This window comes from Mustela nigripes, chromosome 9 (assembly GCF_022355385.1).
Source record: "Mustela nigripes isolate SB6536 chromosome 9, MUSNIG.SB6536, whole genome shotgun sequence".
Classification (NCBI taxonomy): Eukaryota; Metazoa; Chordata; class Mammalia; order Carnivora; family Mustelidae; genus Mustela; species Mustela nigripes.
Genome location: NC_081565.1, coordinates 7,104,659 through 7,129,132, shown reverse-complemented (window position 1 = coordinate 7,129,132; position 24,474 = coordinate 7,104,659). Strand labels below are relative to the sequence as shown.

At 52.3% G+C, this 24,474-nt stretch overlaps 2 protein-coding genes and 1 long non-coding RNA gene across 16 annotated transcripts in view; 1 reads left to right on the top strand and 2 right to left on the bottom strand.

Annotated features, from left to right (window-relative positions):
- Positions 1-6,211, bottom strand: part of GOLGA2 (golgin A2) — an 18,983-nt gene extending 12,772 nt beyond the window's left edge. For 2 of the 6 annotated variants that reach the window (XM_059410678.1, XM_059410680.1), the window contains exons 1-4: positions 6,075-6,211; positions 4,488-4,610; positions 3,318-3,398; positions 387-503 (exon numbers count right to left, since the gene is read on the bottom strand). In XM_059410678.1, the coding sequence (XP_059266661.1) occupies positions 387-503; positions 3,318-3,398; positions 4,488-4,610; positions 6,075-6,155 (402 nt within the window). In that variant the 5' untranslated portion in view covers positions 6,156-6,211. The remainder of the gene's footprint in view (positions 1-386; positions 504-3,317; positions 3,399-4,487; positions 4,611-6,074) is intronic. The other 4 variants (XM_059410679.1, XM_059410681.1, XM_059410675.1 and 1 more) reach the window with 2 other exon arrangements.
- A 194-nt stretch (positions 6,212-6,405) lies between these two features.
- On the top strand, positions 6,406-22,803 carry SWI5 (SWI5 homologous recombination repair protein). Of its 9 annotated transcripts, none has more exons than XM_059410666.1 (6): positions 6,406-6,591; positions 6,839-6,935; positions 9,013-9,134; positions 10,841-10,935; positions 14,172-14,244; positions 22,786-22,801. In XM_059410666.1, coding segments are annotated over exons 1-6 (486 nt in total). In that variant the 5' UTR covers positions 6,406-6,493; the 3' UTR covers positions 22,787-22,801. The 9 variants fall into 9 exon arrangements, with proteins under 9 accessions (XP_059266649.1, XP_059266651.1, XP_059266648.1 ...); XM_059410668.1 differs by lacking the exon at positions 22,786-22,801 and adding an exon at positions 15,289-15,506 and having other exon boundaries at positions 6,887-6,935; XM_059410665.1 differs by lacking the exon at positions 22,786-22,801 and adding an exon at positions 15,289-15,506.
- Positions 15,277-19,777, bottom strand: LOC132024377 (uncharacterized). The gene is made up of 2 exons (XR_009406234.1): positions 19,668-19,777; positions 15,277-19,355 (listed from the first exon to the last, which is right to left on the bottom strand). It is a non-coding gene; the product is annotated as an uncharacterized LOC132024377 (long non-coding RNA).
- Positions 22,804-24,474: the final 1,671 nt, after the last annotated feature.

Genomic DNA, 24,474 nt, shown 5'->3' with positions numbered 1-24,474 from the left:
CTGTTGGTATGGCAGGAGTGGCGCGGTCTTTGGGCGCCTGTCACAGAACAGAGCAGGGGGTTAGGGGGCCATGCGGGTAAGAAGGCGCCCGGCTGCCATGAATGCGGGGGTGGACACAGAGTGGGGCGGCAGGCGGCAGGGCGAGGCACAAACCTGAACTGACGCCATGCTAGTCAGATGAAGGGGACTAGCATAAGGCGAAGGGACACCATCAGATGTCACGGTGCCATCAACTGTTGGTATGGCAGGAGTGGCGCGGTCTTTGGGCGCCTGTCACAGAACAGAGCAGGGGGTTAGGGGGCCATGCGGGTAAGAAGGCGCCCGGCTGCCATGAATGCGGGGGTGGACACAGAGTGGGGTGGCAGGCGGCAGGGCGAGGCACAAACCTGAACTGACGCCATGCTAGTCAGATGAAGGGGACTAGCATAAGGCGAAGGGACACCATCAGATGTCACGGTGCCATCACCTGTTGGTATGGCAGGAGTGGCGCGGTCTTTGGGCGCCTGTCACAGAACAGAGCAGGGGGTTAGGGGGCCATGCGGGTAAGAAGGCGCCCGGCTGCCATGAATGCGGGGGTGCGGAGCAAGCAGGACAGGGGTTGCTGGGGTCACAGGGACAGTCACACATGCTGGGAGCCACTGCGGAGCGTGGCTGTGACTCGCCCGAGCTGAGGGCGGCTCTGCAGCCTTCTGGACGGCCAAAGCTCCAAGCAGGGTTCTGCGCAACCTCCTTCCTGAAAGTGGGGGCCTTGTTCTCCATGGAGCTCGGCAAGGGACAGTATCAGGCTCTTGGCCTGTGGCAGCCACAGCAAGTGGAGAACAGGGGTGCCCAGTCAGGGAGAAGGAAGGCACTGCTCTTCGGGAATGCCAGAGTGATCCTTGCCCTGGGCTCCTGGCAGGCAGAGGGTGGTGGTGACAAGAGACGTGGTCAACCACTATCTGCTTCCTTCCTCTCTGCTCTCTTCACCCTCCCCTTCTCCTATCCCCCACTACTGGCTCTATCTGCCCAGTTCGGGACTTCTCTGGGAAAGAAGCTACCAAACTCGAAGCCTCACCCTACTCCTGCAGGTAAAAAAGAAAAACACGGCCACTAGGCCCATCCCAACCTCCTAGCTCCGAAATAGCTACCCAACTGAGAACCAGCACGGGAAGCCAGAGCTAAGAGGTCTACCCTCTGACTCCTGGTACCCTGGAGAACAATCCTGGGACTGGGGACCATAAGCCATGAAGAAACTGCTCCCCCTTCCCCACCTGGCCCCACCTGCTTGACCAGGGCCCCACCCAGCCTCTTTCTGGGCTCACGCGTGACATCTGGCTCTACAGATCTAATGTCTGATGAGGTGCAAAAATGAGCAGACAGGTGGGGAAGATGGCTGCCAAGCTCGAGTTTGAATAGGGGAGCTCATTAGGGAGCCAAGGCCTGGCCAGCGGGGCCAGCACAAGGAGGAAGAGAGACCCAGGGCTGGATGTTCTCTGGACATCAGCCCTGACCTCTGAAAAGTCAACTCTACTGCCCTTCTTATTGCTAGTGATGCAGAGCCGGGGAAGCTGAGGATGAATCAAGCAATTTGCGTGTTTACGGTCCCGGCTGTGACCTTTGACCCTGAAACCTCCCGTTGCCTTGACAACCAGTAAACAGAATCTCCCAGGTAACAGCAGGGGCTCAGCAGCTGGCCAGAGGGCTTGAGACTTTAGGGGAGGTGGTGGGCACTTCTAGCCCTGGGCCTGGCAAGCTCCGGGTGCCTCCTGGCACCCTGGGGTCCCATGGATCCCTAGCACTAGACCCAAGAATGTTCAGAGAAGGAATAAAAGTGATTTTCTGAGGACTTAAATATATGTAACACGACGCTTTTATGATCAACCAAGCTATTTCACAATTTTAGGTCTTAGAGCAAAAGTATGGAGTATTTAAAAAAAATCACTCTCCACTCCCCCAACGGTCCCGTTCCATTAAAATTTTATTTCTTCATGAGTCCCCATTTCTGGAAATGCTATCAGCTCTGTCCAGGATCCTATAACCACAAGCCTGCATTGCAGGAACAGAAAACTTAAGTGGGAAATGGCCACGGAGACAGAAAGGATTGAAAAACCACAAAAAGGATCTGGGTCTTTGTTTCCAGGACAACAGGGGGGTGCGGGCACAGGTTCTTAGAACTCAGTGCAAATACCAGCTTCAGGAGTCCTCTAGGCCAGGGCTCCCTTCCCCGTGCCCCTCTGAGCAGCTCCTCTGAGCCCACAAGGTGAGTCAAAGCACCTGGACAGACCCGATACCCCGGGTTTGAGCGGTCTCAGTGAGTGAAAGGCTCTCACACCAGCATCCAGGGCTCTGTCCCTACCCTCTGCCCATGCCCATCTCTTGCAGGACCTGGCTGAATTTCAGCCCTACTGCCCTGGCCTGGGCGGTGTCCCAGGACAAAGTGGGAATATCATGTCCAGAGAACCCACCAAGGCTCCGTCTCTAGGCAACGCTCTGTGAGCTCATAATACTGGTTGTTACCTGGATCCCTCCCCGCCCCCTCCCTCTGCCCGGAGCTCCCACTCCCCCCAACTCTCCCATCTGGATAAATGCTATCCACCTGTAATCTTCAAACCAGTCTCGAGTCCATTTAGAACAAACCTCACCCTTAGCTGGGCACTTGGAACATTGTGACATTCTACCTTGCCAACCCTACTGAGGGTCGGCCTCCCTCAGTCCACGCTCGACCTGGTTTACCTCTTTTCTGGAGCGCCTAGCCAACCGTCTCCCCTAGCAACTGAACACACAGCCTAAGTGTCCAGCTGATTTTTAAAAGAGAACAGGAGCGGGATATCCTGGTCACTTATGATCTCGAACCTTGTAACTGTAATGTGTGCTCCATCTTAAAACCTGCAGTTACTTACTCTCAACCCAAAATGGATTCATCCAGTTCAGAGAGAGCACAAATTGCTATGCAGTCTGTTGGGTCTTTTGGGGACAGGTGCCCAAAGGGTACGCCTAAAGGTTTGCTTTTATTTAATCTCTCTGAGTCTGACATGCCACTTGGTTTTCATACCCAAGGCTCGAAAAGCCCAGATCCCACGCACCTGCTCTGGAAGCTTTCCCAAATTACCTTTAAATGTCAAGATGTGTCTCACCTTCTTCAAGATGATAAAAGATGTGGGGCAAGGAAAACAACCCAACCAACCGAGCAGGTGGGAAAAGCAGACGTGAACAGGCTGAGGTTTAATGAAAGCAACACAAAATAAGCCAGAGGCATAGCCTCCCCCAAACCAGAGAAGCCTTGGGGCATGCACAGCCAGGACAAAGCAAGCCAGAGAGGAAGCTTGGCACTGCCTCACCTGCCACTTGTCCAATGGGGGGAGTGCTACCCCATTGGAGCGGTTAAGGTCGGACACCAGCACCTTCAGGATGTCCTGAATCTACAGGAGGCGAGAAGGGAGAAACAAGGGCAAGGGGAGAGAGAAAAGTGGCTTAGAGGGAGGTGAGAGAGTTAGGGAAGCAGGAAGGGAAGAGAGAAGGGAACAAATCCACGGCCGCCTTCCCAAACGGCCACCGGCTGCCTTGCTGGAGATAGAAATCAAGGTACAAAAGGGAAAAGTCCCCTGAACTAGACAGAGAATGCAGTCACTGGCCCGACGCAGCAGTTTTCTTAATACACTCATGAGACCCGCTCCTCAGGCCCAGGATGCTGGGGACGAATCTGACAGGAATGCCATCTCCCTTCGAAAAATCAGACTTCTGAGGAAGGGTTCGCTTGAACAAAGGGGGTTCCAGCTAGAAGTCTGAAAGGTACGGATCTGCTCCAACAATATCCTCTTACAGATGAGGCCACTGGACCCAGGGGAGGAAATGATTTTCCTGAGGTCGCCCAGCAAGCTGGTGGCAAAGATGGACTCAAAAGTCAATGTCACCTAACCCAAGTGCTTGGGCCCCTCCTCGCTACATCCTGGGCCTCTTCCGGTGCTTCCTAAAGGGACAGTGTGATGGCATATGGCTGATCTCACTGTGTGGCTTCCCGTTTGAGGCCGGGGATGAGGAAAGTCACCAGATCAGTACATCAAATACCACTACCCTTTAGCAAATCTTTACCCTGCACCAGGCCCTATAGCAGGCCTGGGTGGCTCAGTCCAGCTCTTGATTTCTTTCTCCTCAAGTTACCATCTCAGGGTCCCAGGATGGAGCTCCACGTCAGGCTCTGTGCTCAGCCGGAAGTCCGCTTGAGGATTTTCTCCCTCTCCCTCTCCTTTTGTCCCCCACCCCCACCCCCGCCTCAAATAAATAAATCTTAAAAAAAAAAAAAATCAACCATCTCATTCCAGTGTCACAAGTGTAAGTAAGATAACATTACCCCAATCTTACTGATGTGGAAATATACCCCTAGCAGGGACATTATCCCTGGCAAAGGGAGAGTTAGGACTCAAACCTAACTTCTTCCACAACCTTAACCACCACCCTCTACTCGCCTTGGAGTACCCTTGGTCCCAGGAGTTTGGCCAGCCAATACTCACATCCTCAGGGGAGTGACAACCATCAGAAGCTGTTGTTTCTGAGCAACTCCCATTTTTGATCTTCCGTTTTTTCTTAACTCCTGCAGGAGTACCAGAACCGATCTTATGCTGATACTCCCTCAACTGCAGAAAAGAAAAGCAGTGAGAACTCTAAGCTCCTATATCCACACCCACCTCCCAATATAGGAGTGTATGGTAAACTTTGCAGTTTACGATATACTCCTATATCCGCCATCCGATTTAATGCCATCAACAGCCCTACAAGGTGCTGTAATTCTCAGTGACCACAGAAATGGAATGATAACGTGGCATTATAAAGGGGGGGGGGAGCAATAATGGAATTTAAACCTAGTCTTCGGACTCTGAGTTCTGGGGGTATGCCATGAAATCAGCAAGTGCCAAGAGGCAAAACCAGAGGTGGAGATGAAAAAGGAAACATCTGAGTAATCTAGGGTCCTTTCCTACCCATCTGTTAAAGCTGCACACTGGTACTTATCAAACTTTTACATTAACGTATCCTGATGGCAGAAGGCAACGAAGGCACACACCTAGTGAACGTGGACAACCCAAGCACCATTTCACTAGAAGTCTATTATAATCTTACAAATCTATGCAAATGTCATCCCTAGGTACATAAATATAAAAGGACTTTTCTCCCTCAAGAGAATCAAGCACAACTGATACTTCAGTCCCATATTATCCTGTGGCATTTAGAAAACTCCATGTTGAGATGACTTGGGGAACATTCCCACCTGTGAAGTTCAGGTTCCAGAGATCTGTTCCACAGAGGATAAGCAGATCTCACTCCAAAGAGCACTGATTGAGGGGAACTCTGGTCCCAGAATCACAGGGAATTAAAATGTGAGGTAGAGAATTAAGATTTAAAATGTGAAAGTGCTTCTGGACAGTATAAACCTAGGAGGAAACCATACCAAAGAAAACACATTCTCCCCTTGTCACCAAGGTGTTATCAACGTTCCATGATCACTTAAGCCAGTTGTGTAAGGATGGGGTACAGTCTTAGAGTAAGGGCTCCGGAAACCTCTCCCACCTAGGTCCCATAGTCCCCAATCCCCTTTAATCTGGATATTTGTGCGCGACCGGAAAGGGTATGAAAACACTGGGGGACTGGGTAGTAAGATCAAACACCGGGCTCGTGGCGCTAATGACAGTTCCCAGGGGGATTGTGACGTAACTACATTCCACTCCTCCCTACCCACGCCCAGAGTCGCCGCTCCGCGGTGGGGGAGGGGAAAGCAGGGCCGGGACCGAGGTCCTCCGAGACCCGCACCGGCCAGGGGAGTCCGGTCCTCTAGTTCTGGGTGGCAGAAGGCGAGGGCCAACCCCGGAGCGAGGATCCCGGGGGTCACCGGCCCAAAGTCACCCAGGGGCGACGGGCGAGGGCGAGGGCGGGGGCTGGGCTGCCGGGGGGGCGGGACTGGCTGAGAAGACTTTGGGAGGGGGAGCACCAAGGGGCGCCGAGGGGCTCGCCCTGTGTGTCTCAGGGGCAGCACAGACTCTGGCCACGGCCCGGCCGTCGGAGAGGCCTTTGGCTGGGTCAGGGAGCCGCGACTCGGCACATTTTACCTTTTTCTTAGCAGCTGCCAATTTGCTCTGTCGGGTTTCTTCCGACATTCCGGTACAGGGGGAGGGGAAGGGGGGCCACATCACCAAGTTCCGTCAACCACTGCGGAATTGCTTCCGCTGGTCAAAAGCGCCGGTGTGCGACTGAGCCAGAAAAGGAGGGACCGGGAAATTCTAAGCAGCAGCTGGGTGGGCGTGGCCCCAATACTCGAATCCTATTGGCCAGAGGGAAAGATGAAAGGAAAGGGGGCGTGGCCAGACGGCCGCGGGCCCCTAGGGACAGGCGGAGTCACAATAAAAGCTGCGCGCGCAGCCGCTGTCTCCGCCCACCTCGAGGGAGGGGCGGGGCTTAAGGTGGCAGGTTGCGCGCGCACATCTCCCCATCTGACCGTTCCCGGCCTCCGTCATAAGATTCTAAATACATGGCGGGCCTGAGGGGCTGCTCTTCCGCCCTCGCCCTGGACCCTCCTGCACTACATCCTCCTCCGAGACGGGGGCCTCGGACACCAGGACTCCGGAGGTGGGCAAGGAGCGGAGGGCAGGGCGAAAGGGCATCCCTTCATAGTCCCCTTCCGGACTCCCCATGGCCCTGCCCCAGCCTCTCCCATCCCAGAGATCACTTCCGGAAACCCCCATCTAGCCCTCCACACACTCCCCCTCTCAGAGTCTCCCCTTCCTTGAGGATCCCTACCCTGATAACGGACCATAACTAACCCCTTTCCCAACTCCTAACCTCCCACACCACCCACACACCCCTTTCCACCCAGAGCCGACTCTAGGCTCAATCGGCATTTTCCCCTCGGATTCCTCTCCAGGACTCAGCCAGGACTTTCCAAAAGTTGCCGCGGGACCTTCCGATCCCCTGTGAGTATGTCTATGCACCCCTCCCTTCTCATCCCAGCCCCGCCTCTATCCCCAACAGTAGCTGACCCACCCCAGCCCTCTTCAAACCTTCCCCCAGCAGACCTTGTTCTGCTGAGAAACTCCAGGTCATTTCTCAGTCCTTCCCCTTTTCATCCTCCCTGCCCACCAAGCTTCAAAGAAGAAGCCCTGTCCTGGCATTTTCTGGTGGTACCCCAGGCTCTCCCAATGGGCTCTGTCTCTCCTCCTTGCTGACAGCACCACAAGTGGTTGGTTTTTGTTTTTTTTTTTTTTTTAAGATTTTTATTTACTTATTTGACAGATCACAAGTAGGCAGAGAGGCAGGCAGAGAGAGAGGAGGAAGCAGGCTCCCCGCTGAGCAGAGAGCCCAATGTGGGGCTCCATCCCAGGACCCTGGGCTAATGACCGGAGCCTAAGGCAGAGGCCTTAACCCACTGAGCCACCCAGGTGCCCCCAAGTGGTTGGTTTTGAAGAGACCAGGATCCCCTCCCTCACCTGTCCCACCCCACACAGAAACCACTCTCATTCCCTCAGAGGCACGTGCTCTCTCCTGCCTTTGCCATTTGGTTATACTGTCCCTTTCTGGAATACTCTTCCTTCCAGCTCTTTAGCAAGGTGGTGCCTGCTCATCCTTTAGAGTAGAGGTCCCCCAGGGAAGCCTCACCCCCACTTCTGACTCATTCCAGTTGCTGAGACACTCCCTTGGCACACTGTACTTCACCTGAAAAGCACTTTTTCAGGCTGGTCGTTAGTTGATTAATTATTTGTCATTCACCCATTCATCTGACACGTTTTTGGTGGGGTTTTTTTTTTTTTTTAAGATTTTATTTATTTATTTGACAGACTGAGATCGCAAATAGTCAGAGAGGCAGGCGGAGAGAGAGAAGGAAGCAGACTCCCCGCAGAGCAGAGAGCCTGAATCGGGACTCAATCCCAGGACCCTGGGATCACGACCTGAGCCGAAGGCAGAGGCTTTAACCCACTGAGCCACCCAGGCGCCCCCGCTTTTGGGGTTTTTTTTTTAAAGATTTTATTTATTTATTTATCAGAGAGAGAGAGCACAAGCAGGCAGAGTGGCAGGCAGTGGGAGAGGGAGAAGCAGGCTCCCTGCCAAGCAGGGAGCCCGAATCAGGACTCAGTCCCAGGACCCTGGGATCATGACCTGAGCCAAAGGCAGATACTTAACCAACTGAGCCACCCAGGCATCCCTGACACGTTTTATTGAGTGTCTACTATGTGCCAGGCCCAGTGGGGACACAGTGAACAAAACTCTGTCCCTGCCCTCTTGGGGTTTACACTCCAGGGGCATAAGGCTGACAATGAACAGAATATTATTAATGAAATGTATATGTCAAGTGGTGATGGGTGTTAGAAAATATCAGGACAAAAGAATAGTGAGCCACTGAGGAGTGACCATTTTAGGCGGGGTGGTCTGCAAAGGCCTTCCTGATGAAGTGTGAGTAGAGCTTTAAATGAGATATCTGGAGGAAAAACACAATTATTTAGGGGCAGAGAGGGCAAAGATGAACTGCAGCCCCGGGGAAGGGGATTGTTACCCAATGGAATTATAAGCCCAATGACATCACAGACTTGAGCATCTGAGGTCTGATTTGGGGCCAGGATGGGCCCTTTAATTAGGACTAGGTGTGGCTAGGACTGAAAGAAAACCCCAAATAATGCTGGCCTAAACCCAGGCCTCTGTCTTGTTCCACTGCACCTTCAACATGGTTCTACCTATGGCCCAAAACATTGTTCAGCTCTTTGATTACATCCACATTCCAGCCAGCAGGGAGGAGGAAGACAGGCCAGAGAAAGGCGTACCCTCTCGCTGGAAGGACAATTCTCAGATGTTGCATACATAATTTATGATTAACTTCTACTTGCCAGAACTTGGAGGGCTACATCTAATTCCAAGAGCAGCAGGGCAGTGTAATCTTACTGTGGGTACGGGGTATTGGTCACCAAGCAGAAGGTGGGGCAGTGGTTATTGAAAACAATGTGTAGGTTCTGAATTGTGGATAATGGGTCACTCTGGCTAATGACTTTGTGTGCCACTCAGCGGCCATCCCCCAAGTCTGGCCAGGCTGATGGGGCCGGTGAGGAGTCTCTGCACCTTGACATTCAGAAACTGGAGCAAAAGAGGGACCTGCTGGACCAGGAGATCGTTCAGTTAATATCTGAGTAAGTCTCTTTGGGTTCCTCAGCATGCTTAAGATAACTTTTAACCCCATGCCCAGTAACTGAAACCCAGCCACACTAGCTTAGTGTAAAACCAGGACTGTGTCCTGTGGAGGGATTCAATGTATCTCAGCAGCCTCTCTCGGGTAGGGGGTGGTCAGACCCAGGAGGAGCAGGAACAAGGGAATGGAAAGCTGTCCGGAACAGAGGGTATCATCCTCTCAATCCATCTCTGTCTCTGGTCCTTCTGGTCCTTCTCTGCCTCTGCTTCTGTCTGCACACCACCTCCATTCTCTCTCTACAGGTGGGCTCTCCAGGGCTTGGAGGAAGCTGGCTCTTCCCCAGCTCCTGGACTTTCTCACAGCTCTCGCTCCAGCCATGTGGCACAGACTGAGCAGTCTTTGAATGTGCATTTCACGCAGGAGGGGATCTGACTAGCCGCCGATGTGCCCATCTGTGAATCCCCCTGCGATGGCCAGGGTCACATAGCACCAGTGTGGCTGGGAACTGTTCCCCCAGGGCACAGGGAGATTTGCCTCCTGAGGGTAGGGTCTGTCTTGTCCATAGTAGGTCCTTAGTGAACATTTGTGTTTTTTTTGTTTTTTTAAGATTTTTCTTTACTTACATGACAGAGATCACAAGTAGGCAGAGAGAGAGGGGGAAAGCAGAGAGCCTGATGTGGGGCTTGATCCCAGGACCCCAAGATCATGACCTGATCCGAAGGCAGAGGCTTAATCCACTGAGCCACCCAGGCGCCCCTTGTGTGTGTGTGTGTGTGTGTGTGTGTGTGTGTGTATTTTTTAAGATCTTATTTATTTGCCAGAGAGAGAGAGTACAAGCAGGGGGAGTGGCAGGCAGAGGGAGAAGCAGACTCTCCACTGAGCACAGAGCCTGAGCACAGATTCCAGGATCATGAGATCAGGACCTGGGCCAAAGGCAAACATTTACCCAACTGAGCCACCCAGGCATCCCGTGAATATTAGTTCAATAGATGCCTTGTGGGACAGCTGGTGGCTCAGTCAGTTAAGCATCTGCCTTCAGCTCAGGTCCTGATCTCAGGTTCCTGGAATCAAGTCCTGTGCCAGCTCCTTGCTCAGTGGGGAGTCTGCTTCCCTCTCTGCCTGCTGCTGCCCTGCTTGTGTGCTCGCTCGCTCTCTCTCTGATGAATAATAAATAAAATCTTTAAATAGATGCCTTGTTACTCTCTGAACCTTGGATCCTCCTTAGCTTTCTTTTTTTTTATTTAATTTAATAAAGATTTATTTACTTATCTGTCAGAGAGAGAAAGAGAACACAAGTGGGGACAGTGGCAGAGAGAGGGAGAGGCAGGCTCCTCGCTGAGCAGGGAGCCTGACGCAGGACTCGATCCCAGGACCCTGGGATCATGACCCGAGCTAAAGGCAGACGCTTAACCAACTGAGCCACCCAGGTGTCCCTCTCCTCAGCGTTCCTTCTTTCTTTGTTTTCTTTTTTTTTTTTTTAAGATTTTATGTATTTATTTGACACAGAACACAAGTAGGCAGAGAGGCAGGCAGAGGGGGAAGCAGGCTCCCCACTGAGCAGAGAGCCTGATGCGGGGCTGGATATCAAGACCTTGAGATCATGACCTGAGCCGAAGGCAGAGGCTTAACCCACTGAGCCACCCGAGAGCCCCTCTCCTCAGCTTTCTTAAAGATAGTCTCTCTCTCTCTCTCCACCCCTCACCCCAGAGGCTACAGTGTGGATGAACTGGAGGACCACATCTCCCAGCTCCACGAGTATAATGACATCAAGGATGTAGGCCAGATGCTGCTAGGCAAACTAGGTGAGCAACAGGGCCCCAGAGGAGCACCAAGGCTCGGAGGGAAGGAGTCTGCATTCCCCGGGATGTCTGGATCTTGCCCCTGGGCCCTCTAACTTGCCAGCCTTCCTATCCTCCTCAGCTGGCCCCCTCCCCGAATGCCCCAGTGCAGCTGTACAGCTCTTGCAGGAGTCCCTGAGATCTCTTCCCTCAAGTGTAGAGCCCGCTTCAGTGCCCCAGGCAGGTTTGAACATGAACTTGCCTACCTGCTAGATTGAGGGCTGTGGTTCCTGGTCTTCTGGGGCCTACTCAGCCTTAAGTGGCTGACTTGCTCCAGAGGCAAAAGATCACAGAAGGGGGACTCTGTGACTTCAAGAAGTATTTTGTTCTTCCTTGAACACAGTCTGACTATCCAGAGGGCTCGGCCAAGACACAGACACCTGTGTGCCTGGGTTGGTTAGGACAGTCCAGTTTGGAGGAAGTGAAGGCATGGATGGCCTCAGTCCGGTCACCTGGCTGGGGTCAGTGGGCACTCCAGCGTTCAGCAGCCAGTGACTGTGTGGGACAGGGTGCGGGGCTGGGACATCTGCCTGGTCGCTGCGGGAGTTTAGCACTTCCTGTAGAATTGCCCCTCAGCATCTGGGAGTCTGTGTCGGGGAGGACTTCTCTGTTGCAGTGGGGACTGGGTCCTAAGGAAGGAAAGGGGACAACAGGAGGAGGGAAATACAGATGGAGAAAGGAGCATGGTCAGGCCCCAAGGAGAAAGGGAGGTGAGGGCACTGTAGCCTGGTGGTTAAGCGCATCAGCTCTTGGGAGATGGAACCTAGCTTGAGACCCGTCTTTCTCGGCCTGGGACCTGGAGAGGACAGAGCAGCCGCTCCTCTGAGGTGACATTTACTGAGCACCAGAGCTCTGCACTGCTCTGCAGGGTGTGGGGCACCCTAGTGAACCAGACACTTAAAGGACCCCGTTCTCATTTGACTTAGGTTTTGGTATTGGGGGAGGGGTGGGGAAAGGTCAGTAAGTGAAGGAACACGAACAGAGGAATTATAAAATGTGTTAAGTGTTATGAGGGAAACAAAGGCCAGAGATGGAGAAGAATATTGAGGTTTGAACAGGGTGGTGGTAGGGAGGAGCTAAGGTGGTCAGGATAGGCCTCTCAGGAGACCCCTTCCCCTGGGAGGAAGAAAGGGTCTTTGAGGGAGCAGGAGGAATGGCACCACCAAATGGCCAGGGCATGACCCATCGGCCAGACTAAGGAGTAAGGGTTTTCAGCAGTCCCCAGATGCGATGTAAATATAAATTTGCCTTTTCAGCAGGTGGCTGTAGCTGCTCTGTGTGGAGTCCCAGGGTGCTTTGTTTGACTCCTCTGTGAAGTGGGGTAAGGGTTCAGTAAGTCTAGTTTGGGGTGACCAAGCAGAGCCCACGGTGGTAGAGTCTGGAAGGGGTAGCAAGAGGATATGTCAGCCAACTAGGGGAACAGCGGGGAGGTCCAGGAGTGGGTCCTGGGTAGGTCAGGCCTTTGACCATTCTCCCTTCCACTCCTTCCAAGCGACATGCGTTCTTGCTTCTTTCTTTCCTTTTAGCCGTGATCCGAGGTGTCACCACCAAAGAACTGTATCCAGAATTTGGCCTGGATGTGAATGACTGAGCCAAGGCTCACAGCCCTTTGTCCACAGCCCAGTGAGACAGGCAGATTTCAACATGAGAGGCAGTGAGAGCCCAGTACCCACAGGCTTCCCAACAAGGAAGTGTCAGAAGCCGTTTTCTAAAGAACTCAGTTTGAATCAGGAGGGAGCCCAGACAAGAGCTGGACAGCGAAGAGCGATTCCCTGCTCCAAGTTTCCTGAAATGTCCCCAAGTTGTATCTGTGTGTGTATGTCTCCCATTTGTAAATAAACACACAAGCAATCTGGGTGTGAATCTATACATTGAGTCCCTCTCCTCTGGTAGCCCCCTAATCTTCCTCAGGAGAAGGAGAGCCTGCCTTAGATCATACCAAGCTTACATGTACCAAGCACGGTGCTGAGCACCTTACATCCGTTACCTCTACTGCCTTAGTCCATCCCATGAGAAATGAATATTGTTATCCCCCCCCCCCCGTACAGATGAGCAAACTGAGGCTCAGAGAAGCAAAGTGACTTACCCAAGGTCACAGAGCCAGTAAGTGGCAGAGCAGAGATTCAAGCATAAGTCTCATTCTGAGGCTTATGGTGTGCAATACAGCCTTTCTGGGTTGGGGACCAGGCAGGGAGGAGCTGAGCGTGAGGCAGTGATGCTGGGGGAATTCTTCCCTTGTGTGTCCCATCTGCACAAGGAAGGTTCCAGTCCCGGCTACAGTCCTCTGCCACGGTGGGGCAAGCTGTCACTTCTCCCTTGTGTCTTGCTTGTCCTGATCCACCAGCACCGGCAGAAGGAAGACGAGTGTTGCAAGTGCCCGGTGCAATCCAGAATGGCAGGATTTCACACTAGACCCGCCAAGAGTTCTGACTGTCCCAGCTGCTCAGCTGGCTGTCCCTGCTGGACATCTTCTTGAGATCATCAGTGTGATAGCAGAGCTTGAGGGTAGGCCGTCATGAGGTGAAGGAAGCACAGTTTCTAAAAACCGGCCGTGTGAGTCAGACCTGGGTGTGGGTTCCGGCTCTGCCCACCTAGGAGCCATGTGATCACAGCCACTGACTTGGCCTCTATCAGCAGAAATCACAGTAGTACCATATGCGGCGGGCAGTTAGCATTAACTGCCTCAGCAAACAACCCCACATCTCCGAGGCTGAGCACAAGAAAGTTTACTGATCAAGTCTGATGAAGGTCTGGGACCGCCCCCCACCCCAACCCCGGCCGCATTTTAGGGCTTCACCGCTGAAATCCACAGCAGGGAGCGGAGACCCGTCAAGTCTGAATCAACCCGTCCCCCATCGGCAGCCATCACTCCTCTCACAGACAGTTGTCCAGAACTAGCCACGGGGCCCAAACCCACCCAGGGAGACCGGGACTGGGAGAGGAGGGGAAGCGCCTGGATATGGGGCGGGGACTGGCTGTCGTCTGAGCCCCACCTGCCTAGCTGCCAGTGCCCGGTCCGAGCTCCTCAGCGGCTGACCTGACCCGTGCCCGTGCCCATGCCCCGGCCCCATCCAAGTGGCACACCTTCACACACTCGTTCCGGATGCACGCTCTCCTTGCTGACCACGAGAGCCAGAGCGCTTTCCCGTTTGGGGCCATTTCTTGCCATTTCCTATACCTTCACGTCATTGTGTCCACAGGTTTTCACAACCACCTGACACCAGACAGCTCCCATCATCCTCCTCACTTTGTAGAAGAGGAAACTGAGGCTTGGTGAGTGGAAGCAACTTGTCACACAGTGCCCAAGCGGGAACAAGAGCCCCGGTCTGTCTGGCTCCAGACTCCGGCCTTCTAACCGGGGCCCCACACTGTGAGGCCTTCATGGGCTCTCCTCCCAGCCTGGGGGCCCTCTGAGGACAAGACTGTCGGATTCATCTCGATGACACCTTCCGTGCCTGCTCCTCACACGTACTTAGTATTTGCCTACTGAATGTGACCCTGATCCCAACCTCTAGATCCTGAGGGAGAACTAGTGATCTAATCTAAATGGAGATGGGTACGGGACAGGGTCAGGTTTTCGGAGTCTCTCACATGTCTGAAGTCCGACACAGCTGTCCCCTAACTTTTCCCTTGCAGCTTCCTGGGCCACATCACCTTCCAGTGTAGGAGGAGCAAGAGAGTTAGCAGCCAGGCTCAGGGTGAGGGAGGGAGCCCCTGGAGGAGAGGCCCCCACCTGCAGGTTCCCCCCCCCCACCTCGCCCCATTTCCTCCACACAGACAGCTGGCTTGTCATGTCTCTGTCCACACTGTGTCTCTCCATGCCAGGAGCTGGGAGCCACAGCCTCTGGGTCTCTGCCATGCAGTGTTCACCTGCCAGCAGAAGTCAGGGGTCTAAGAAATGACGCCAGTGCAGTTCGATCAAAGGCTGTTGTGGGTCACAAGAACACGTGAACAGCACCTAACCAGTTTGGGACACTGGGGAAATGTCACAGGGTCACAGGGTAGAGACAGTCATGCATGTACTGGGAATCAGCCATACAAGTACATGGGTGAGGATTCCAGGAGGAGAAATGACATTGACAGAGGCCCTTAGGCAGAGATCTCGGTGGACCCAGGATGGGTACTGGGCACTCAGTCTCCTTGGACAGGGATTAGAGACAATTTGCTGACTATTTACTTGGATTCTTTGTGCGGATGGGACCCTCCCCCAGACACAGTGTTGACCCAGCTCTGCATTTGGGGCTGATCCTTTTTTGCAGGGAGATGGGTACAGTTTTTGTTTTCTGTAACTCACATTTCATGATCTAACTCCTACAGTTTGAAAAAAATCCAATGAGACATTAGCTCCAATGAAGACGTTAAAAGAAGACACATAGGGGGTGCCTGATGGGCTCGCTCGGAAAAGGGTGCAACTCTTGATCTCGGGGTTCATGTGTTTGAGCCCCATGTGGAACATGGAGATTACTTAAATAAAATGTTAAAAAAACAAAAATAAAGGACACCTCAGGGGCACCTGGGTGGCTTTTTGGGTTAAAGCCTCTGCCTTCAGCTTATGATCCCGGGGTCCTGGGATCGAGCCCCACATCCGGCTCTCTGTTCAGCGGGGAGCCTGCTTCCCCCCCCATGGCTGCCTCTCTGCCTACTTGTGATCTCTGCCTGTCAAATAAATAAATAAATCTTAAAAAAAAAAAAAAAAAAAGGGACACCTCACTGGCTCAGTCGGTTAAGGGTCTGACTCTTCGTCTCAGGTCATGATCTCAGGGTCTTTCAATGGAGTCCTGTGTCAGGCTCTGTGCAGGGCATGGAGCCTGCTTAAGATTTCTCTCTCTCAAAAAAATTAAAAATAAAAGAAGACACATAATTGAAAACAACAGGGAATGCCCCAAAATAATAATAACCCTGGGGCACCTGGGTGGCTCAGTAGGTTAAAGCCTCTGCCTTTGGCTCTGGTCATGATCCCAGGGTCCTGGGATGGAGCCCCGCATCGGGCTTTCTGCTCAGCAGGGAGTCTGCTTCCTCCTCTCTCTCTCTGCCTGCCTCTCTGCCTGCTTGTGATCTCTGACTGTCAAATAAATAAATAGAATCTTTTTTTTTTTTTAAGATTTTATTTATCAGAGAAAGAGAGGGGGAGAGAGCGAGCACAGGCAGACAGAATGGCAGGCAGAGGCAGAGGGAGAAGCAGGCTCCCTGCTGAGCAAGGAGCCCGATGTGGGACTCGATCCCAGGACGCTGAGATCATGACCTGAGCCTAAGGCAGCTGCTTAACCAACTGAGCAACCCAGGCGTCCCAAATAGAATCTTTTTAAAATAATAATAATAATAACCCTTACTCAAGACGGGAGGATTCTGGGTGTTTTCTCTTTTCTCATGTTTTTCTCTAGAGCAGGCTGCTATCACAAGGGGTGGTTCCGGTGCCAGAACCCCTACACCTCCCACCCGCTGACTCTCCATCCCCAGTCCAGCCAGTTAACCCTGACCTTTCTGGAATTAATCCTTTCTTTGCTTTGCTTTATTCCTTCCCTTTTTTCTTAACTCCGTACTAGTGATTTTGCTTGATTCTAAACTTATCCTCAACCCTAGTTCCAAATATTACTAGAGGTCATTTTTCCCTGGACCCTCGCCTCTTTGCAAAATACAGAAAGCCCTGAATCCCAAGACCTCTTGTGGCTATGTCCTTGTATTCTAGCGGTTATCCTGAGTTGCGTTTCTTCTGGAAGGCCTCGCATGGCACTGGGGCCGATCCCAGGTTCTCAAGCTGAGAATGAATGAATGAATACACCGCCCAGAACTCCTGAGACCAAGAAGGATGCTGGAAAGGAAAGCATCACCTGGATCCTTTCCTCTTTTGTGAGGTCAGGTCTGCCCGGTGTCATGGCAGGCGGAGGCCTCTAGGGGGCAGTATCTGCCCAGAGATGCGCCGAAGGCGGGGGAGGCAAGCCCTAGGAAGGCATTGCTGGAAAGGTCCCAGCCTGCGGAGCCACTGGCCAAGGACAACCAGATCGTCAACACGCCCCACACAGAAGTGGGGTTCTCTCCGGCAGCAGCCCTCTCAGGAGTCTGGAGTGACCCCAACCCCTGCCACAGGCTGTAAGGAGCCCACTGGCTGTGAGATGCGGAGAGTAACAAGTGCTATTTCTCAGGGGGCGCCTCTGTGGAGGCAGCAGAGGGTACTTCTGTCACAGACCTCAATGGTTTGATCACATCTAGTGTCATCCTGACTCAAAAGCATTTACTATCCAGCCCCTATGGCACGAACACAACACAACCTGCATTGTCGTCATCCCTGGGGACGGAAAGGGGTCATTTCTGGACAGCCCACCCTCAGGGAGGCAGTGTCACCAAACAGCACCCCACTTGAGCTCTGCTCAGAAGGGGACGCATCGGGGAAGGAGTGTGGGCAGGAAGGCCAGGAGCCCAGGGCCCCACTGTGGTGGAAGAAGGGTGCCTGCAGCCACCCCTGACACCCACCCCGGATGTCCTGGAGGCACTGTGATGAAAGTTCTGGGTCAGGTGGATGGGGACTGACAATAAGGTGAAAGGTGACAGCCACACAAACCAGTCACAAGCCGGAGGGCTCCCCAGAGAAGGGGTTGATGGTGGTAACAGCTACCCTTTACGAAATGCAGTTGGCCAGCCCGAGCGACATGCGTGTCACCAGGTACAACCCATCCGCACCTCCCAACCACTGAGTGCATTAGGTGGAGTCTCCCCATTTCCAAACAGCAGCTCAGGGGTGGAGTGACTCGCTCCAGGTCGCAGGGCAGATTAATAGCTGCACTGTCCGACCCCAGGGCCTGGCTCCACGGGGGGACATCCTGCCTCCCCAGCAGAGGCCCAGCCTCCCAGGAGTCTCTCGCCCACCATTACGAGTTGACAAAAGGAGTTAGAACCTGAACCCAGAACTCTCTGAGCCCTTAAGCTCAAGGTCTTAACCACAAATCTCCTGTGCTTCTTAGAATTTGTATCTGCCCAAGCCTTGACCTAGCAGCCAGGCCAGTGGCCAACAGTGAACAACCTTGGCCTTGACCCCTCTTTCCCAATTCGTCTGAGCAGGAGGCTTTGCTCCCTTCCCGGGAACCCTTTTATTCCTAACATCGGGATAGGACCAGACCCTCTCCCAACCTTTAGCTTCCTCAGCCTCTTGTGTTCATCCCAGAATCCCAAAGGATCTCAGCCAGAATGACCACCACAGCAGGTAACACCAGGAGAGCATTGCCGGACCCCAGGGCTAGAGTTCAGCGCGATTGTGTTTGCACGGATTCCTAAGAGGTACAAGCCTATTTCCGTTTCCCAGAAGAGGCAAATGAAACTCAGAGAGGGTAAGCCACTTTCCCAAGGTCACACATCTAAGAGCAGACTTAGAGGTTAAAGTTTCCAAAGATGTGCTCTTTAAAGTCCAGGTAATAATTTCCAAACCTCTTATTATCATAATTATCTGAAAGGGCTTTTTTAAAAATAAAGATTTGGGTGCCTGACTCCGCCCGAGGGATTCTGATTTTGTAGGCCTGGGGCAGGCCTGTATTTTTTTAACGAGCTCCCCAGGTGTTCTTGATCTATGAGCTCTCTGGTGAGTGAGCCTTGGCGGTTGGTGAAATGGCTTCTAACCGCCGGTAATAATGTCGGATCAAACGCTGCCTCCAAACCAGCTATATTCCAACCCATCTAGAGTCCTGGTCCAGAAGATCCAGCTCTAGCTCAGACTCCGGCGGGATCTGATCTGCCTTCTCCCCAGAGCCCTCTCACAGGTCCCCGTGTTTGTTGGCTCGGCCACTTGGCCAGAGGGACCTGCCGCCCCACCCTCCCCCTGGCTCCAGCGGACCTGCCTGGCTGGTTTGCCGGGACCAGCTCCGCCCGTCTTGCCATCTTAGGGCTCCTCTTGCTTCTGACTTATCAGGGGCTCAGGAAGTACTTGCCACGGTGGGCGGCGGGGACCGCGTGGAAGAGGGCTGGACGGGGAGTCTCTCTGACCGCAGGCTGCATTGCAGACCACAAGGGGCCTGGCAGGCACCCCCAGACAGCCCCCATCCCCCACCCCTGCTACCTACCGCCGCAGGTACCAGTCCCTCCCTGGCCACCCACCTGATGCTTGTCTCTCTCGACCAACCTCCACCACCCCCACACAGGCACTTCTGTAGGGTGACTAATGTGGGCCCCTCCTGCTCGCCAGCCCGGCTCCATCGCCCCATCCTTCCTGCTAAGGTACTAGAAGGAGGGGGTGAGTTAGGGACTGACAAGATTCGCGGCAGAGATCCAGATGTGGATGATACGGAGTTGGAAAGAGTTCTTTGGTTTTGAAACTGTGGCCAAACAGAGGAAGTTCAGCAGGCCGTGCCGCGGACAGACAGTTGTGGGAGGCTGGGTTAGCGAACTTGGCCGGGCCTATACTGGAGGTAAAATAAAACATGTTGTGGCCACTTCCTGAGGGATCAGAGCTGTGAAGGCGGGTTTAATGATTCTAAAGATCCAGGCCATTGTGTCCGCTCATTATTATGATAATGCCTATGCGGGTCCTAGGCGAGGAGTGCTAGGTCCTTCTAAGTTGCAGTGGGACAGTTCCGGAGCCCGGCTTCTGGGGTGGTAAAGTCTGGGGAGGGGTGGGGAGAGGAGGGCTGGGAAAGTAGGAATAAGAGACGGGGCACCTAGGAGAGGGAGTAAGGGGAGTGCGCTGGGTGGGCCTATAAAGAGAAAATCCTTACCTTGAAAGCTGTGGTTATCTGGGCATTAATATCCAATACGCATGTTCTCAGGCACCGCTCTAAACTCTGGGGATGCAATAGTAGGAAAACAAATATCCCAGGGCTTGTGAACCGACACGCTAAGGCTGGGAAAAGACAATAAAGCAAATAAAAGATAAATCATCCTTTGGATGGTGCCAAGTGCCAGCAAGAAGAATAAACAGGGAAGAGTTGGAACCTGAAGCCTATAAAATTTGGGTCTCCTTCCCCAAAGACATATTGAATGAATTCTAGTTTAGGTCCTGGGCCCAAAAGGGGGCCTATTCTGGAGCAGAATACTTTTTCTAAGTTTTTTTTTTTTTTTAAGATTTTATTTATTTGACAGAGAGACAATGAGAGACACCCAGGTGCCCCTAAGTATTTTTTAAAGATGTATATTTCTTTATTTTTTAAGATTGATTTATTTCAGAGAGAGAGAGGGGGAGCGGGGGTGGGGGGCTGTGCAGAGGGAGAGGGAGAGAGAATCCTTGAGCAGACACCCTGCCCCTGCTGAACGCAGAGCCCAGTCTAGGACTCAATCCCGGGACACTGAGATCATGACCCGAGCTGATATCAAGAGCCGGCCACTTAACCAACTGAGCCACCCAGGCACCGCTAAAGATGTTTATTTTTAAGTCATCCCTACACCCAATATGGGACTCAAACTCACAACCCTGAGCTCAGGAATCCTGTGTGTTTCACCGACTGAGCCAGCCAGCCGGGCTTCTGGGGCAGTCTCATAGAGGTTTTTGTGTTTGTTTTTGTTTAGCCAGGCTTCTGGGGCAGTCTCTTAGAGGTTTTTGTTTTTGTTTTTGTTTTATTTACATGTTAGAGAAAGAGCACACAAGCAGGGGGAGCAGCAGAGGCAGAGGGAGAAGCAGGCTCCAGACTGAGCAGGGAGCCCCATGCAGGACTGTGCCAAAGGCAGACACTTAACCCAACTGAGCGTCCCCTCTTTTTTTAAGAGCTGTTTCCCCCCCTCCCCGGGGTGGTTTTAAGTAGGGTGGGAAGATGACAGTGGAGTGGAGACCCACAGGAGGGGACAGAGGGCGAGGAACAAGTGCAGACGGTCTTGAGATAGGAGCCTTTGAGGAACAGTGTAGAAACCCATGTGGGCTCCCTAGGGCAAGTGATGGAAAGGGAAGGGGTGGGGCTGGGGCGGCCGCAGACAGTGAGGGCCTTTGAAGGATCTTGGATTCGATTCTAGGGGAGCAAGGAAAAGCTTTGCACAGAAAAGTAACAAGTCTGACTTGCATTTTTACAAAATCCCTCTGTCCACCAAGTGGATGGGTTATGAGGGTGGACCCAGGTGAAGGTTGGTCAATGGTCGAATTCTGAAAACAACAGCATTTTGAAGGCATAGCCAGCAGCATTTGCTAATGGATGAAGAATGGGGCGTGTGGGAAAGGGGGCCTGCTGGGATCTGGGCCAGAGCGACTGGAAGGGTGGAGTTGTGCTCCCTGGAACAAGGAAGTGGGGGGAAGATACGGAGCTGGGTTTGGGTTCCGTGAGGTTTGAGCCACCAAGAAGCGAGAATGCTGAGCAATTGGGATTTGGGGATGGAGCTCCCGGGGAAGATCAGGCCAGACATAGAGCTGGGGACATCCACCTTGTAACAACCCCTGGTTCCCAGAGCCATGTGATTTCTCCTGACATCATCTAGGACTGTGTGGGCGGAGAAAGGAGCTGGAAGGAGGCTGGGAGCACCAAGGAGGAGAACTCGGGGATAAGGGATCCCGCAAAGAAGACCAAAACGCACCCAGGGAGGAAGGAGGAGGCCCAGGGGCCAGGGGAAGGCCCTTGAACACATGGGGGGGGGGACGGGGGGGGGGGGGGGGGGGGGGGGGGGGAGGGCCCTTACTGTGATCTTGGCAGAGCGGTTTCTGGAGTGCAGCGGAGACTGGAAGTCTGGTTGGAGGGAGTTCAGGCGGCATGAGATAAGAACAGCGGACAGTCGCCAGAGACAGCCTTTCTGGTTTTGTTCTTAAAGGTGGTACAGAAACTAAGTAACTGGAGAGAGACCTGAGGTCAAGAAAGAGTTCATGTTTGTTTTTCTGTATGGGAATTGGTGGGGGTGGTCAAATATACTTAAGTTTGACCATTTTAAACCTTTTTAAGTGTAGTCCAGGGGCATTTCCTGTCCCCTTCTACTGTCTGTCTATATGACCTTGATGACCCTAGGGACCTCCTAAGTAGTGGAATCATATGGCATTCTCTTCTCTTTCTTTTCTTTTTTTTTAATTCCTTTTTTTTTTTGACAGAGAGATCACAAGTAGGCAGAGAGGCAGGCAGAGAGAGAGGGGGAAGCAGGCTCCCCGCTGAGCAGAGAGCCTAACGTGGGGCTCGATCCCAGGACCCTGAGACCATGACCTGAGCCAAAGGCAGAGACTTAACCCACTGAGCCACCCAGGCACCCCAGTATTTGTCTTCTCATAACTGGCTTGTTTGAGTTAACATCATCCTCAAGGCTCATTCATGCTGTGGCAGGTGCCAGGACTGCCTTCCTTTCTCATCCTTGAATAATATTTCATTGCATGGATGGACCACATTTGATCTTGAACTTCCTTCCCATGGACATGGGCGTCATTTCCCTCTTGGCTACCATGAATCCTGTGATGCACGTGAGTGTGCAAATATCCGTCCGAGTCTTTGCCTTCAATTCTATGTTTAATTTTTTGAGGAACTGCCATGCTGTTTTCTACTTGCGTGTTTTTAAATTTTTTTAATTTTTATTTATTTGAGAGAGAACAAGCAGGGGCAGTGGCAGGCAAGGGGGAGGAAGAAACAGGCCCCCTGCTGAGCAGGCAGCCCTGATGTGGGACTCAATCCCAGGACCCCAGGATCATGACCTGAGCCAAAGGCAGATGTTTAACCAACTGAGCCACCGAGGGGCCCCCCATTGTGTGTTTTTAAGATATGAGATATAGAGGCACATGTGTATGCTGATGGGAATGATCAAGGAAAAAAAGAGGCAATCCTGAAGCCCAAGAGACAGGGAATTGCCAGGGTAATGACCTTAGCTCAGGAGAAACGGTAGGGTCAGGTGCACAAGCCCAGGCATACCTTGTTGTAGCACACTTTGCTTTATTGTGTTTTGCAGATACTTGTTGTTTACAAATTGAAGGTTTGTGCAATCCGGCATTGAGTCCTACTGGCGCCATTTTTCCAACAGCACTTGCTCACTTTGTATCCCTCCGTCACGGTTTGGTCATCCTCTCAACATTCCAAACTTTTTCATTATTATTATATTTGTTGTGGTGATCTGTGATCAGTGATCTGGGATGTTACCGTTTTAATTGTTTTGGGGGCATCGTGAACTTTGCTCATAGAAGACAGTGAACATGGGGTGCCTGGGTGGTTCAGTGGGTTAAAACCTCTATGTCATGATCCCAGGGTCCTCAGATCGATCCCCGCATCAGGCTCTCTGCTCAGCAGGGAGGCTGCCACCCCCCCCCCCCCCCCTGCCGGCCTCCTAGCCTACTTTTTATCCCTCTTTTAAAAAAATAAAAAAAAACTTAAAAAAAAAAAAAAAAAAGACAGACAGCAAACTTAACTGATCAATGTTTGTGTTCTCACTGCTCCACTGACCAGCCATTTCCCGCTCTGTCTCTTTCTTTCCTCTGGCCTTCCTATTCTCTGAAATGCAACAATATTGAAATTAGATCAATTAATAACCCTATAGTAGCTTCTAAGTGCTCAGTGGTTTAGATAGAAGACCAGACAGACCATAACACATGCCCTTAAGCCAATGGCTAATCAGGACAAGGCTTGATTCTCTTCAATTCTGTAAAGGCTGAATGAAAGACATGAAAAGCTGCAGAAGAAAGTCTAGTTTACAACCTGAAGTAGAGGTTGGTTCATGAGGTGCAGAGAGAGACCAGTCTCCATAACATAAAAATGTAAGGTAAAACAGCGAGTGTTGAGGGGCGCCTGGGTGGCTCAGTGGGTTAAAGCCTCTGCCTTCGGCTCAGGTCATGATCCCAGGGTCCTGGGATCGAGCCCCGTGTCAGGCTCTCTCCTCTGCAGGGAGCCTGCTTCCTCCCCTCTCTCTCTCTGCCTGCCTCTCTGCCTACTTGTGATTTCTCTCTCTGTGTCAAATAAATAAAATCTTTAAAAAAAAAAAACAGCAAGTGTTGATGGAGAAGCTCCAGCAAGTTCTCCAGAAGACCTAGCTCAGATCATTAATGCAGGCGACTACATGAAACAACAGATTATTTTTTTTACCAATTTTTTTAAAAGATTTTATTTATTTATTTATTTGACAGAGAGAAACAGCAAGAGAGGGAACACAAGCAGGGGGAGTGGGAGAGGGAGAAGCAGGCTTCCCGTTGGGTGGGGGTGTCCGATGTGGGACTCGATCCCAGGACTCCGGGATTATGACCCAAGGTGAAGGCAGATGCTTAACGACTGAGCCACCCCGGTGCACCGAAACAACAGATTTTTTTTTTTTTAAGATTTTATTTATTTATTTGACAGAGATTACAGGTAGACAGAGAGGCAGGCAGAGAGAGGCGGGCGAAGCAGGCTCCCTGCTGAGCAGAGATCCCGATGCAGGCTCGATGTTTTTTTAAGACATTATTTATTTATTTGACAGACAGAGATCACAAGTAGGCAGAGACACAGGCAGAGAGAGAGAGAGAGGAAGCAGGCTCCCTGCCAAGCAGAGAGCCCAATGCGGGGCTCAATCCTAGGACCCTGAGACCATGACCAGAGCCGAAGGCAAAGGCTTTAACCCAATGAGCCACCCAGGCACCCCGTAACAGATTTGTTTTTAAAAAGATTTTATCTA

Excerpts from the sequence above, each read along its gene's own strand:
- SWI5 (XM_059410665.1), top strand. The coding sequence starts at position 6,494 with ATGGCGGGCCTGAGGGGCTGCTCTTCCGCCCTCGCCCTGGACCCTCCT. Across the intron at positions 6,936-9,012 it reads GCGGGACCTTCCGATCCCCT|CGGCCATCCCCCAAGTCTGG; the intron begins GTGAGTATGTCT and ends TGTGCCACTCAG. Across the intron at positions 9,135-10,840 it reads ATCGTTCAGTTAATATCTGA|AGGCTACAGTGTGGATGAAC; the intron begins GTAAGTCTCTTT and ends CCCTCACCCCAG.